This window comes from Struthio camelus, chromosome 5 (assembly GCF_040807025.1).
Source record: "Struthio camelus isolate bStrCam1 chromosome 5, bStrCam1.hap1, whole genome shotgun sequence".
Classification (NCBI taxonomy): Eukaryota; Metazoa; Chordata; class Aves; order Struthioniformes; family Struthionidae; genus Struthio; species Struthio camelus.
Window position 1 is genome coordinate 18,018,984 of NC_090946.1, and position 15,766 is coordinate 18,034,749.

A 15,766-nucleotide genomic window follows, 5' to 3' on the forward strand; every position below is an offset into this window, starting at 1 on the left:
AAGAAAGCCTCTGTTGCACAATGTGGTGCTTCCTCAGAGCCCCAAGTCAGCCACAGGTGAGCTAATATGCCTATACTGAGCAGAAGTTGTATTTTGGTCCTGGAAAGCTCTGTTGTGCTGATCAACTGGGCTGCGTAGCTTGGGCAGAGTGCAGTGCCATGCAGTGGTACCTCCTCCAGCTCTACAGCTGCCTCAGCTGCCCTAGCCTGGAGGGACTCTGTGCTGCTGTGGGATGTGGGCATGACCTGAGCACACTGGAAGAGCAAAGATGGGAGGCAGACAGGAAGCTCTCACTGACAGTCTTTCATCTGAGTGGCAGCTTGGGTGTTCCTTGAGCATCTCAGGAGGCATTTGTTCAAATGATTACAAACTTTTTAGCCACAAAATGTGTTGCTTGGCTTTGGGTGATGCTTAAATGTATCACCCAGATGCCACTTGGTGAAACTAGGCAGTGCCTGCATTAGAGCTGCACCCTTACAACAATCACTGGAGAAGCCTGAAGGGTCTTCAGCTGCAGTGTCCATCTAATCCAGCCATCCAAACTAAGGCAATCCTGTTTATTTTGATGCAATTTCAAAGTGCAGATTTGTTGAGCAGCTTTGAAAGCCTCAATGGAGGAAGGCCAGCCCCAGGGAAGGCAATGCTTTGCCTGTAGCCTGGGCAGCCACCCTTTCACCTCCTCTTCTTTTGCATAGTGTCCATGATCTTGGTTCTGCAGATGGCTCAACATCAAAAACTACCAAGTTTCTAGAATAGCTCTGTGGATATGCAAAATACTCCTAAAATTAGAGATGAAATTGCTTGTGGTCAGTATATGGCACTTTCCAGGAGGATGAAAGGTGCAAGTCTCCTGTTCCACAGTAGGCCCTGGACTACACTCATTCACTGCAGTTCCACCCTGGCAGCTCTTTGGGGGTTGTGGGAGTGTTGGCACAAGTTGCATCCCTCCAACATCCATAAGACTAAAGAACTGTTGAACCCTCAGTGAAAAGGAAATGCTCAGATGTAGGATTTTCAACAGGCATGTATGTCAATTGTTCCTCAGCACTACCTGGAGCCTTGTGGTCCTGTAAGAAGGACTCTTTTCAGATAACTTCTGGCAGTTGCCTGTGGCCTATTTATCTGGGCTGGAAAAATCCTTGGTGCTTGGTCCTGCTTTTGAGAGGGAACTCGGATGGAGTTGCTCTCCTCAGGGCCAATACTTCTCCTATTGTCCTGTAATGACCCTCCTGCATTTGCTGAGGAGTGTCTTATCTGCAGTCATTGTTTTGTCTTCCTGCCTGTTTCCCAACAGCTCTGTTGATTTAACCTAATATATAGATATGGTGCACGTCACAGTAACTGCGCCAGCAAAGCGCTCGCCTAGCTGTGCACCTCCAGGGCTCCGGTGAGTCACTGCCTCAGCCCCCTGTCTGTGAGAGCTGGATGGTAGCTCCCCTTGGCCACTCAGGCTGTATATCTCCCTGTTTGTACAGCACCTAGCACAATAGGGGCTCTGATCTCCGTGTAGCTCCTCCGCGCTGCCCTGGATAGTGCTTATGCCACCTCTATTTGCTTTCTCCACCCACCTTTTCTTTAACATCTTTCGGCATCTTCCTTTTGGTTTCTTCTCCCTCAGCCCCCTCATCTTTTTTTCCTCATTTGTTTCGCTCTCCTGGAGCGGTGCCTTCTCTTACAAGGCTGGTGGACCTGCATCTCTCCTAAAGAGCCCCTTGCTAGGAGATGAAGCAAAACCTTATGCTTTTGGGGTTGTGGGTCTGACCATAGAGTGCCCCACAGGGGCAGAACAGGATGGGTCCCTCTTCCCTCCTGGAGGAGGGTGAGGGGGATAGTTGTGGGGAAGAGATGAGGGCTGCTCCTCCCAGATGCTGCTTTCTTTCCTTTTCATTTTTGCCTCTCTGGATGTTATAGGAACAAAGTCATTGTTGTTCCTGAGCCAAGTGCTTCAGACTTATTATGACATGGTGTTTGACTGTTTGGACTCGGCCCATGATTATACATGTTCTTCCCTGTGAGCCAAACCTCTTGCAGCTGCTTTGATATTCCTCCTTGTCTCTTGGCTGTCCTGCTGCCTTGCCCGTTTGCAGGGCAAGCCCAGTACCACCCTGTCCCTCACAAAGCCCTTCACAAGAGCCGGCTGGCTCTTTTGCTTACTGGCCTGGTGCTCTTCTGAGCGTGTGGGCTGGGTGAAAGCTGAGCCAAGACAGCTCCCGCCTACAGCATCTCCTCCCTAAACTCCCCTGGGGTCACGCTTTGGCTTGAGAACTTCCCCTGCTGACTCGCCGCCCGGGCAGAGGAGGGTTTGCCTTGGGAGCGCTGGCAGGACTGGGCTCCTCTTCTTGCAGCTGGTTTCTTCTGCTCTGCTTTCTTGACAGGGATGGCTGCAGTTGCAGGCTGAGTATTGAGGGCTTCTCATCACACCAGTACTGGGATACTTTGCCTTCTGGAGGCATCTTTAGCGTTGCTGTGTGTCTCCTGCTTCACAGTGAGGTATTTTCTAGTGCTGGCTGGGGCTGCCAGGTCATGAGTGAGCAAAGCCAGAACTCTGCATCCCTCCCATCTCTGTCTTTTCCCTCAAATCCTGGCACCCTGAGCTAACACAGAGGAGGTGCCCTGCCCTGCGCCCCAATAGCACAGTCCTGGGGCTTGTAACTAGCTGTTGCTGGTGAGAAAGAGGTGAAATGTGCTGCTTTGCCTGCTGAACTCTGTTCCCTTGGGATTATCTTTGGCTGCCCTGTTCGGCTGCTGTGCTCGACTGCCCAAAAGTGAGTGCTGGTGGAATGAGCAAGGCTGTACAAACCGGGATCAAGGGTGAAGGTGTCATGGGCAAAGCCTGTGTGCCTATCAAGCTAACTCGCACACTGGGCTGTCTAGGCACCTTATGTGCCAACTGATATGGCCCCTCTTATCAAAATGGGGCTCCAAGGTGACTTGGCAAATGCTTAAGAGGTTGCGGTCACTTGCTGACATCTGTGTGTATGGTGGAGGGAGAGGTTTGGGGGGTGTCAGTATAGGGAGAAAGTTTTGGGATGGTAGAGACAGGATCACGTCTGCTAAGAAGCAGAAGCACAGATGTCCTACTCCATCCTTGTGAGGGCTCCTGGAGCTGAGCTCTGCTGAAGAATCAGTGTGTGGGGTTTCTGGCTGGCTCAAAGCACCTCTTGCTGAGACAGAATCACAGAATGGTTGAGGTTGGAAGGGACCTCTGGAGATCGTCTAGTCCAACCTCCCTGCTCAAGCAGGGTCACCTAGAGCGCATTGCCCAGGATCACATCCAGACGGGTTTTGAATATCTCCAGGGAAGGAGACTCCACTACCTCTCTGGGCAATCTGGGGGGCCCAAAGGGCTGCTTAACACAAACTGAAGCAGTGAGGCCCTTCCTTCAAGGAGATCTTCTCTGGGTGGGATCTCACCACTGGTTTGTGTAGCATGGACCTCTAGAAACTGTGCTGGCAGCTGGCTGAAGCAGACGGTGCCTGTAAAGGTCTGGTCCTCAGAGTGACTAGATGTTGTGGCTTAGGCTGCTACTGAGCCTGGCTGATATTGCTGGTGTCCCAGCAATACTGGAGAAGGTAGCAGAGAAACATAGCCTGAGCAAGCAGGATCAGACTGTTTCTTTTTTCCTTAAACCATGTTTTAGCCTCCAACTGATTTAGCAACTAGCCCTACATAGCAGAGCGATTACATAATTAACAGGAACTGGTGCGGCCCTTTCTCTCTGGGACTCCTGCCCTCTTTCCTCCAGCAGTGGACCCTGAGCTGCTGCTGCCTGGCGTGTCTCACCATTACAGCTTTGCCTGCTGCTGCAAGAGCTCTGGGAAGCTTTTTGGCCAGCAGCGTGCTTTTGGGTGCAGTCGCAAAGTGTTTTGGGCACCTCTGCTCCTGTACTGGGGTGCAGTTTTGCTGCAGAGATTTGTGGTAGTTCTTCTGGTTTTAAACTGTGCTAAAAATAAAAGGAATTCTTTGCTGGTTTCTTCCTGTGTCTGCTGCACTACTACCTGTTTCCTGATGGGACCATGAAGTTTTTCTGCAAAATATGAGCAGCTGGGGGGCTGATGCTAACCTTACTGTTGGGTATATGGTATGACTCAGACTGCTCCTGGGCTGTGCAGCAAGCAAGGGAGGAGAGTGGGGACAGAAGTTACCTCTGTTTTGCAGTGTGTGGGGTTTCTTTGGCATTGCCGTTTCTCCACGGTCCCTTAGGCCCTTGCTTTGTGCTTCTGAGTACTGGGTTTAAATGCCTCCTGCCTCCCTGAGATAGGGATAATGTCTCTGCATGTGTGTCACTGAGAGGGTGTAGGCTCCCTTTCTTCTAGCAGGTTGTGAGTTTAGAGACAGGGTCTTGCTTGCCTTCTCTACGGGTCCCTGCTGAATGCTGCAAGAAAGATGTGTTCTCTCCTTCCATCTACTGTCTGTATCTGGCAAAGATAAAAGCCAGTGAGAAGGGCAGAAAACCTTCCCTGGAGGGTGAGCAGCACAGCTCACTTGCAAAGGCAGGAGGATTTTCCTGGTTGAGTTCAGCAGAGGGAATCTTTCTCAGCCAGCTGCCTGTTGTGATGTTGGATCTCTTTCCTGAGCGTTTCACTATTTTTTTTTTCCAAATGTTCTCATCCTGGATCATCAGTAAGATGGCTAATGCCACCACCTTCCTTTTGATCCTAGATTTCCTCATCCAGCTGGGCATTTATCTGCCATACTTCTTGAAGGCACCCATTGCTGGTCAGCTCTGGGCTTGAGGAGTTCATTTGTTTCATGGGGACTACCTTTCTGGAGGCTGCTGATCTCTGGTATCAAGGCAAGGCTCTCTGCTGGGTAAATTAACAGCTTCTTGCTTTGCTTGTTTACATCCAGGATCTCGTCTCCTGTATTGAGTGGTGTGCCATCCCCTCTTCCCCTCCCAGCAACCAGCAAGCTCCTCGCTGTCTCCTTGCTGCAGAGGCTGCATTCCTCCCTGCCCCTCCTCGGCCCGCTCTGGCTTGCGTGGCATCTCCGGCTATAATAAGTGCTGTGACTGGGGAGCTGTGATTTCGTTCAGCCCCCAGTTGCTGCTGGCCCATCGCTGTTAGCTATGTCCCTGCCTGCCTGTTTGGATCCTTGGCTGGGTCAGACCATGGGGGTTGCCAGCAGGTTCGGGCTAATTCCTTCCAAAAGGAAAATTTTGTAGGTGCAGATTTCAATTGAAATGTGTGGGCAGCTGTGGTGAAGTCAATAGGAGTGTTCACATGCGTAAGTCTAATTACTCCTATGAGTACTTGCAGGGTTGGGACATGCTCTTTTTGAGCAGCAGAGACTTTCTGTGGTGAATCTCGTGCATCTTCTTGCCAGCCCCAAATTTAGAAATGGGAAAGCAGAAAAAGGGCATCTGAGCAGCCCATAGTGTTACACCAGGATCAGTTTCAGAGCTTAGTGGCTTTTGTTATGTCTAATCACTTAGGGGAAGCTTAGTAAATACCTGCAGAATAAACAGTTTCAAAATGAGGATGTGGCAGGGGGAGGGGATGTGCATCCTTCTGATCTGGGTTTTAATACACTTCCTCTTCACAGAGATTTCTTGGTGTGTTTCACGGGCGGCTTTCCCCCTGCAGCTTAACGGAGCTGCAAGAAATGGCTCTGCGCAAGGGAGTGAAAGGAAATGTGTAAGCTGGATGCAGGGGACAGAGCAGAAGGAAGGCGAGTGCTGGAGCAGGATGGTCCCTTAGTAACTCCTCGCGTCTGAGACAGCAGGATGACGTTTCTGCCCACCACGGGGAAAACATGCCCAGGTTATGCCATGGGCACCCTTACCTTGAGGCATAAGGTAGGGCCTGGACTTGCTAGGTGCAAGCCTAGGCATCTGTCAGCGTGGTATAGCAGAAGATCCCTCCCCAACAAAGGCACGCGTGGCCCGGGAGAGGCAAGGTACGAAAAGAAGTTTTTCTAAGAGTGCTCCCATGACGGGGGCAGCGCGAAGACAACAGCAGTTGTCCGAGTCTGACCGCAAGGCAGCCAGGCGTTTCGTTGCAGCTGATGACGGTTGTGGTAGCCCCTCACCAGATGCCCGCATGCTCTCTATTCTCACGAAATGCCAGTGTTTCCTGAAGGGAAGCCCCATGTCTTCCATCTCCCCCAACGTGATGGCTGGGGAAACTGAGGCAGGAGAGCGGGAGGGTCACTTGCGCAGGTCAGGAGGTGGGTTTGGGGGCGGGGGGGGAGCAGCAGCAGGATGCCTGCCAGGCCTCTAGCCCAGAGCCTTCCCCAGAGTCTAGCTGCCCCACAAGACTGATATTCTGCCGTGGGGAGTTTTCCTGCACCAAAGCCCCTTTTGCATTAATCTCGGTTCCCCTGTTTTGGGGGGAGGAGGGGAGGGACACCCCGTGGGGGTGTCGGAGCAGAGCCCCCCGGGGGGGGGGAGACTTCCCTTGATGTGAAGGCAGCGGGTGTGATTTCCCGTGGGTTTGGGGGGGGGGGGACGAAGGGCGGGGGGCGAGGCTGCAGCGCGGCGGGCGGAGGCGGCGGGGGGCGGGCGCGCGGCCGCATAAAGGGAGGCGGCGGCGGCGGGAGCGCGCCCGCGGCACCGGCACCGGCGGCGGCAGCAGCATGAGCGGCGCGGTGCTGCGGCGCCACTGCAGCAAGCGGGGCTTGCAAAACCTCCTGCGGTAGGTGCCGGGTATGTGTGTGCAAAGCGGCGGGCGGGTTGAAATCGGCTCGGCTCCTGCCTCGCCGCCCTCCTCCTCCTCCTCCTCCGGCAGGCGCGATGTGCTGGAAGGAAGGAAAAGAGATCTCTTGTCTCTTCCTCCCCCCACCTTTCCGAACAATGCGAGAAAAGCAGGTCTGGGTTTAACTGGTGGCTTTTGCAGGAGCACACAGCTGAAATAACTGAATGCAACTGCGCTGTGAGGCTCACCTGAGCCGGCTGACTTTCCTCCCCCCCCCCCCCAGCTCTGCGTGCGAGGGATTTCGCTGTCTGTGTGTCCCCTGAGGGCTGAAGGCTTCTGTCTAGCGAAAGGATTTCTTTTTTTAGGGGTAGTAAAAATGTACATCGCAGCATGCATTTAACTCGGAGATCCGTCCAAAGGCCAGGTCCTCCCGAGGGCGTCCGCTGACGTCGAGCTCTCGGTTTGATCGATAGCAATGCTGCTTCGGACCTTCCTCTGCGAGTGTAATCGCCAGGGGACAAGGTGGACCGTTTGGTCGGGCTCGTCGCCATCTGCCCGCGGAGGCTGAGCCGCGCCAGGATGGCTACGCTGTCCGGGATTCCCTTGCGTGCGGCGCGGGTTGGATGTAGGACTTTCCCACTGTGCCGGTCTCCGTTGCCCTCCCCTAGCTGCTAGGGAAGGTTGTTCTGCACCGTGCTGATCGCTCAGGCCGGGCGGGAGAGACGGGCTGCTTGGCTCCCTGCGTTTAATTCGGAGGCTGAGTCGGTGAGTGAGTGCTGGATTTACGTCCCGCTGGTTGAGCGCCCCTTGGCTCCCTCGCGCTGTCTGTCCGCGCTGGTGCCTGCTGGTCTCCAGCCAGGCGTTGGAAGACGTCAAAGGGGATGCGGGTGAGGGGTGTCTTTTGGGTGGGTGATTTCCAGCCGGTTTGGGATTTCCATGGTTGATAATGCAGCCTCTGAACCTCACCCCTCCAAAGAGTTTCTTGGCTCAGAAGGGAAATTCAGGAAGGGAAAATACAGCCGTCCAGTCTGTCCCTTCTCCTGTACCCGGGGGAGTCATCACAAAAACTCCCTTTGACCAGGCTGGCCCCGGGGATGGAGAAGGGCCAGGACAGGCTCCTCCTCTGCACTCCTCGTCTTCGGCCCGTGTTGTTCTTCCCTGGGGATGGAGGTCTCTGCTCTGGGTTGCTATTTCAAAGGGGGCTGCTTGGTCAGGGGCTTGTGAGGGGTAAGGAAACCTCCTGCAGCAGGCAGGCTCGGGCACAGGCTGAGGCTGACCTGTGACCGGCCAGCACAGAGGAGAGTCGGGCTGAGGGGAAATCACTGGCTCGCAGGTGGGCAGCGACTCTTGCTGCAGGACGGCAGGCAGAGGGAATGGGCACGTGTGCTTCATCCACAGAAAATGGGTGTCTGAAAGGCTGCCCTTGGCACAGCCCAGCCTGGAGGTGTTTTCTTCTCCCTGAGGGTGGCCCTGAGCTCTTGCTGTGGGCAGGGACTTTTGGGGCCTTGGAGACACCCACGCACTCCCAGGGCTTTTACCTGAGGAGCTCCAGAAGGATGCTTGTGCTGAATGGGGTCACTTGTTAAGCTTGATCTGACTGAGCTTTGGCTCTCTGGCTGTGTTTTCCAGTCCTCTTTACGGATGAGGAGGGAGGGTGAGGTGTGAAGACGTGCAAGGGATTTCATCCATGGGTTACACCTGGATAACCCCACAGTGATCTGCAGGAGAATAGTAGATCCCAGAGCTGTGCCTGCTGCCCCTCCTGAGGCAGAGCATCATGGCCCTGCTCTGTTTTGAGCCTGACACAAGGGTCTGCAGCGTCTTTGGGGTGACCTGTTGCTCCCAGCTGGCAGTCTTGGTTTGCACCCCGTTCACTGAAAATCAAAAGGATGTACTTCATGTTGCTCACGGGCGCTGTGGGGTCTACCCGGGCTGTGTCAGTGCCCTTGTTGGCCTCTCTGCTCCCCTTCCCGCTCAGCTGCCGTGCGCCTGTGTGTATTCTGCAGGGGTAGCCTGAGAAACAGCACCTTTGAGCATCGCTCAGCTGAGGAAGCTGCATCCTTGCTGGGCTGTCCCATGGCGGGGTTGAAGTCCTGGTCCAAAACCCTTCTGCAATCAGGATGCGAGTCTTAAGAAATTTAGACTGAATCCCAGTGCCTGAGCGTCAGACACGTGCTTGGGACAAAAATCTCGGCATTTCAGGTGTGCAAAATGGCCTGTGCCCACGTGTGGAGCAGGACTGCTTGGCTGCAAATGCTTGCTCAGCCTGTGTTGGCCCAAGCGTCGGTCCCAGGAGCCCACTCTGTATCAACTGGCTCTTCCACCACCTGCGTGGACAGCTTTAGTGCGCACTGAGCTTCAGCGCGGGTCGGGGTGCTCGAAAGCAATGGGCTGCATCTAAGGTAACGGAGGCTGTTTCACCAGGCTGAGATGCTGCATCAGCACTCTGGAAATGGCCTCTTGGCCTTCACCTCTCTGTGTGCTGGAGTGGGCTGGGAAATTAGCCCTTCCCGCTGCAGCTGGACATGGGTAGCAGTGTGCCATTTGCACTTGGGAGGCTGGAGCCTGCAAAGGACCCGCGGCCCTGGCAGAGCCCAGGGTCGTGCCTCGGGACTGCGGAGAACGCACGGGAGATGACTAACTGGGAAAGGCATCGGGCGCAATGGGCAATTCCAGTCCTACCCAGCTCCCCCGCTTTGTTGTGCGCAGCCAGGGTCGCCCCGGTCCGGTGGAGTGTCTGTGCAGAGACCCCTGCAGAAAGGTTTGAGAGAAGTGAACAGTGGTGATCTCTCACGCTCCTGCAAGATGTGGTATTTGCAAAGCCCTCTCCAAACATGAGCCATTTCATCTTGTTATCTCAGTCTGTTTTTTTTCCTTATCCTTCTAATGAATTCCTGTAAATAACATAGGAATCCAGTGCCTGTCATGTCGATTCATTCAGTTCATTATCTGTTCCTGCTGGAGTTTTACTCCCCCTCTATTTATTGTGCCTCAAGTGTTTCACAAAAGAATATTGCTGTTTAATTAACCCACAAATCAGCCTCTTTGTAAAATCAGTGCCACTCCTCGAAACTGGATTATGCAGCTTCTCTGTAGACACAGCTTCTGCTAAGGGCCCCGATCGCTGGCTCCAGGCTTGTTCCCTTTGCCACGTTAGTAGTGGCGCGTAGCGCTGTGCGGATGGACGGGTGTTGGAAGAGCTGCTGCTCTCGTAGCAGCCAGTTCGGTTTCTTGCGTGCGGGTGGATCTCCGATTTAGCATGGAAGTGAGTTGTGATCTGTTTTTTGAGGGGAAGGACAATTTTTTGGTGTGCTGTTTGTATAATACTCAGCACAACCAGCCCAGGATGAGAACTCCAAAGCAAGACTGCTATACAGGCAACAAACGAATGATTATATGCCTTTGCAATGCAGTCGAGTCAGAAAGGCAAATATTGTCACGTGGAAGGGGACTAAAGCTGATGTTGGAAAAGCCCAAGGGTACAAAATGATCCAGAAAAGTAGATGGCAAGATAAATCTAATTGTTTCCTCAGTAGGATGAAACTTTTTCTCCCTTATCATCGGTGGAGTCATTAATATGGAAAGCCAAAGTATGAGATCTGAAATCGTGCTTGCATGCCCCTATTTTTTGGCTTGACCTACAGGGAGCAGCTCCTGGAAGAGATGCTTTCCATCTCCAACTCGATCCAAGCAGTCTTGGTCCTGGTGCCTGCAGAAGGCTCCCAGCCATTCTTTTTCCCTATGAGCCGAAGCTCGCTGTCTTTGGCACCGTATGTTTCTTTGGACTGAGGCAACCCCTTGGCACTACCCTAAATCTCCCAGGATTTGGGGCATCTTTAAAATCCCCCTAACTTCCTGAAATTTGGTGTCATTTCACAAGCGGAACATGTAGTTTGACAGGGGCTAAGGGTTTTCACCCAGCTCTGTGTGATGCCGTCCTTTTGTTCAGTGCCCCGTGATCCCTAGGGCTTGTCCTGATGTGTCCCGGCAGGAAAGGCGCTGCCCCGATGCTCCCATCCTGCTTCCAGAGCTGAGCTGGCTGGGGCAGAGGTGGGAGCAAGGGGTCTGAAGGGCTTGGGAGGGCGCATGGGTTGGATGGCCCTTTGGACTGAAGGGGGAAGCAGGGTGTTTTTTGGGGTGGTTGGTGCCACGGCAGGGCCCGGGCAGGATGTCCGCTGACTGGGATGTAGTGGGGAACGCCTTCAGGGTGTTATGACTGCAGTAGCTCTGTACTCGTGTTCATCTCCGTGTTCCCCGTGGATGGATACGGGGAACGCGGCGAGCCTGACATGGAGTGGGGCAGCTGCTTATGGGGAGAAGGAGAAAATGAACGTGCAGTGAGCCGGTAGCACGAGGAGGGAGGGATGTAGGGGAAAGCTGCGGCTGGCTGCTGGCATGGGCTATTGCTGGAGGGCATGGGGACAGCAGGGGACGCGGGACTCATCAGGGTAGCTTATACTTTTCCAGTAGGGGTTACCTGCTGTGTGTGTCCCTCCTAAGTCCTCCTTGTAGTTGCTTGGATTTGTTAGTGGCTTTTTTAAATCCCTCTTTCCCCAGCACTGGCTCCTGCGACCTGGGCCAGAGCTCGGTGGGAGGGTGGGAAGGAAGGCCAGATGCTGCAGAGGGGAGAGGGCTGCGCGGGGGACGCGAGGAGCCCTCCTGAGCCAGACTGCTGGATGGCCCCGGGGCTTTCCGCATCTCCAGCGCTGCTCTGCTGATGTAGTGCTCTCTCGGCCCTGGGAGAAAAGATGAAGTGCGGGGGCCTTGCGCTGTCAGAAGCCCACACCTTCCCTTGGTGGTAATGTCCTCCTCCTGGAAGGAGAGGGGAGTCCTACAGTCTGGCTGACTTTCGCTCGCTCTTTCAGCCTAGCTGCTCCTCGCTTGCCTCGGATGCCTGCCTGCCCCAAACCAGCTGGATATTTAGGGCCTCAACTTGAGCCCAAAGGCAGAGAGGGTTTTCTGGTGAAGGCGGGGGGCCTCAGCACAGCGGGGGCTGAGGGCTCCTTGCGGGCGCTGGGCGCTGTTGCGGCGCAGCTCCTCGATGATGGCCATAAATGAAGAAAACCTCAACTCTCACAGGGAGCTGAATAACGCGTTCCCATGGCCTCCCTGCTGCCTCCTGTCAGTGCTCTTGTAGGAAACCCCCTCCCCGCTGATCTGGGCTGTAGGGGTGTGGGGGAATCGCATAGCCCGGAGGACTGTAAAAATCAATGACTTACAGCCAAGCTGGAGGATTCACACATCTCGGCTCACGGGTGCTATAAAAAGCAGCAGGCCTGATATTAATCTTATTTTTAATACCCATTTTAAGCGGGGGTAATGCTATTGTTCTCCCCTGTGCAATCAGACTCGTTTTACAACCTATGCGTATCGAGGAGGAGGAAGCTGGCTGATGGTAAGCGGGGCAGGGAGACTGTGGAGGCTTGCTGCCTTCTGCAAGAGAACAAAAATCCAAGCGTTTGGTAAGCCGGTCAGAACCTTTTCTGAAGAGCCTGTTTTATCCCCCCAAAACACCTCTCCCTTATAAAAACAGGCCCCACACTTCCTCCTCTTTAGAAAGGTTCTGGATTCTCGAGCCTTACATGTGAAATGACCAGACCGTGAGAAAAGGCCCCGGCTCGAGGTTGTACACGGCACCGGTTTCTCACACCTTCGGCACGCTGCAGCCCTGGCAGAGGCCTGGGAGGACTCGTGATCGCCAGCAGCTCCCCCCTTCCCGCTCCAAATTCCAGACGGGTGATGTTAGTGCATTACCGCACCGGCATATCTGTGTGCTGAGGACCCGCCGTCCTGGGGGTGCAATCCATCATCTTTTAAAAGATTCTTTGGGATTCTGTCTGCTGTGATTAAAAATAAAAAAAAAATAAAAAAAATCCATTTTTCCCATTGGCTACCTTGTGCCTGTACAGGGAGAACGTACATTCTTGCAAGCAGCTTTTTGTATCCCAGGCTTGCGAACGCTGTCGTCATGGTAATGTCCTGCCAAGGACAGTGACCCCACGTTTAGGCTTGCTCCCTGGGCCTGGGGCTGTTGCCAGTGGGATGCTTCCAAGATCTTGTCATAGGTAGGGGAAGAACCAGCTTCATCTCCTTTGTGTGAGTTTATTCATTTAGGAATAGAGAGCATTGATGATAAGATGGTTGCAAAACGTCTGTCCTCCCAGCCCTGTCTGCAAAACCTTCCTCAGCAATCTGGAGCCTTTGGCTTTTTCTGTTTTTCTAACTATAGTCACAGGGCCTTAAAAAACCCACCCTTAATACCCCTTGGTTGCAAGAAGGGTACCCTTGGGTGGGCTGTGCAATGCCCACAGTGTGGACTGTCCTGGTGTGTCATGAAGAACTTCTGGAACCGGTGTCCTGCAGGAGGGTCACGGCGGGGGGGAACGTGCTGAAGGATCAGCAGTGCGGAGTCCCTCCTCCAAGGTCTGCTCCTGTCGCTCACCATCAGCTTTCTGAAATGTGTCTCGTCTTGCTTCAGATGCTTTTGGAAGTTGTAAATTGCCAGTTCTGGGCTTTCACTGTCCGTCACACCCCACAGTGACGAGTCAATCCTTGCAGCAAGTTTAATGAAGCCTAAACCAGGCAGAGTTTTATTACTCGCCCCACCACGGGCACCGTTGCAATGCAGTAGCTCCAATAGCAACGGTTTCCTTTCATCCTTCCTTTGCCTGTGGGATGGGCATTTTCCCTTCTGGGGGAGATACGGGGACTTTGCACCCAAAATATCTGGCACGTATGGACATGCAGCTCCATATCTGGATCTGTGAAACAGCTGGAAGTTGAATCAAAAAGTCTTTCTTGTGAGACCTCCTCCTAAGCCTTGGGACTAAGGTGCTCCAGACCGAGCCTGGATTCGAGGCATTGATTCCTTCTTTGGGCAGAAACGGGGCATGTTTCTGTGCAGAGAAATCAAGACTTCTTCAGAAAAATGAGTTGTTTTAAATTTTAAAGGAAAACTAGGTTTTTGCCATGTTGGTTTGCTTCCATTTCTGCTTAATGAAAGTTTGTGCTGTATCTTACTCTGCTTAGGCTGCTTGGCGTATCCTTATCGCGTGGCGTGTGATGCCTTTCCGCACCCCCACTCCTAGCTCCAGCAGGCCAGTGAGGACAGGATGGGAAGCCTGCCAGTCTGTATCGGCTCTACCCTGCTGCTTGTGTCGGGAAGGCAAGCCGTGATTTATAGAAGAAACGGAGGGAAGTGGCTGCGATTGCCCAGCTATGGCTGGGGTGGGGAAGCTTGGTATGAGAAAAAGGCTAAGGGTGCAGCATATATGCTTTTTCCCCTTCCCCCTCACCCTTCTCGTTCAAACCTCGTAGCCTGGACTCCAAACCAAGCAATGCAGCTGAGGAATTACATGAATGTATGGGAGGGAGAGGCTTGTCCAGCGTCTCGGGCTGTCTTTGAATGACAAGCTGATCTCTCAGAGCTAGAATAACCATATCCCCCGAGACTGTGAGAAAACAAACTCTAGGCCGTGACATAATATTTTTTTCATTTTATTTCTTCTCTCCTTGTATCATACCCATATCCACGCTGCCTTCCTTACCCAGGCAGATGGCTATCTAATTGTAGTCTTTGCTATCAGGCAACATTACTCCAAAGTCTCAGAAACCTGTCCATTAAGAAACGTAACCGTTGTCTGCCATCTAACTCGGCGATGCTAGCTGGGTCTCCGCTCGCTTCTTTATTTCTGTCTGGGTGACCTCGGACAAGCTCTTGGACTTGGAGACTTTTGAAGGTATCTTGACACACGCATATAACCCTGGGCCTTAGGTGGATCTTTGGACAGGGCTAAGATGCTTAACTCGATGATGCCTAGCCCCGGTGTCTGCTATGTGAGATGTCTCCCAGGGCGCTGCTTTGAGCCGATGAGCCTGTAGTTTGCAGCGAGAGAAGGAAACTGAGCCGTGGCAGAATGACCGGGCAGGGCAGGGAGATGTCCTCAGCCACGACTCTGAGGTGTCCTGGTGCCTCTCCTGCAGAGCGAGGTGAGGGGAGACACGTAATCTGGGTATTTCAGCATACTTGAGCCAGGCATACAGATCCGTTCGTGTGCAGTTTATAAGAGATTAGTAAGTGATGAACCAGTTCTTACTAAGTCTGGTAGGTCAGAAAGCTGCTCCCTTGTAGCCTTTTGATGGCGTCCTCTTGTGTTTCAAGTTACGGGCGCGAGCTGCACATCGTAGCGCACCTACCAGTCATCCCTGGGCCCTTTTGAAACAGGTGAGAAACGGAATATGAAATGAAGACCTGCAGCTCTGCTTTGCAGCGGGATGAACTTGTTGACAGCCCTAGACCATGTTCTGGGCGTGTTTTCTTTATGTTGTTTAGGCAATTTTTGTAGCCGGTTGCTGGATGGCCGCGCGAGAGAGTTTTACTTTAATACAGCCCCCTTGCCGGAGGGTGATATTTTCAGAGGTTGGTAGGCATGGGCCTAGCGCTGCAGGTGATGGGAGATTCCCCCTTGACCGCAGTGGGACCTGTGCGGGGCCGGCGGGCTGTGCCCTTTGGGAAACACCCGCTGTCGTGCACGGGCCGCACATGACTCCTCCTAAACCGTGTCCCCAAAGCCTCTGCCCCCCTTGAGCGTCCCGTGTGCAGGGACAGCCTGCCCGACAGAGGCAGCGACCGAAGTCAGCGCCGTCCTGGCCTGCGATCCCCCGGCGAGCTCAGGAGACAGGAATGTCGAATTTGCTGGTAGAGGGTTACTGGGTTCTGGCACAGGTCTGCAAAGTCTGAAGCCTCTGGGAGGCATTTCATTTTCCTTTCTGGAATTAGCTTTAGTGCTGAAGGTTGGTTTGGGGCCAGCAAAACTTCCTCTGAGCTGTGAGCCGTGCAAAAGAGTCTGCAGCATTTCCCTTAAATACAGCTCATCTGGTGCCAGAAATTCCCTTGCCTGAATATTATAATCTCCTTGAGTGCTGATGAGGAATTGCCCAAAGGAAACGTGACCTTTCTAGCACTCCTGGCTTGTCTGGAGCGGGCATTAGCGGCCATCCGAAATGGCACAGTCGGAGCGCTGGTGCTTGTATCTTTGTTCTGCTGGAGGAGGCGTTTGCTGGGCAAATGGGGAGGGAGGGAAATAAACCCTCTCCTCCCTTGACTGGGGGTCCAGAGGGAGGTGAAGTC

The 15,766-nt window shown here is 53.5% G+C and overlaps 1 protein-coding gene across 3 annotated transcripts in view; it reads left to right on the forward strand.

The window, feature by feature from the left end:
• Window positions 1-15,766, forward strand: part of LSP1 (lymphocyte specific protein 1) — a 49,952-nt gene that overhangs the window by 6,826 nt on the left and 27,360 nt on the right. The window contains exon 1 of one of the 3 annotated variants that reach the window (XM_068944797.1): window positions 6,498-6,636. The exons of the other annotated variants lie outside the window; for them this stretch is intronic. Coding sequence (XP_068800898.1) covers window positions 6,578-6,636 — 59 coding nt within the window. The 5' untranslated portion in view covers window positions 6,498-6,577. Of the gene's footprint in view, window positions 1-6,497; window positions 6,637-15,766 lie in introns of those variants that run through there. 3 annotated transcript variants of the gene reach the window in all.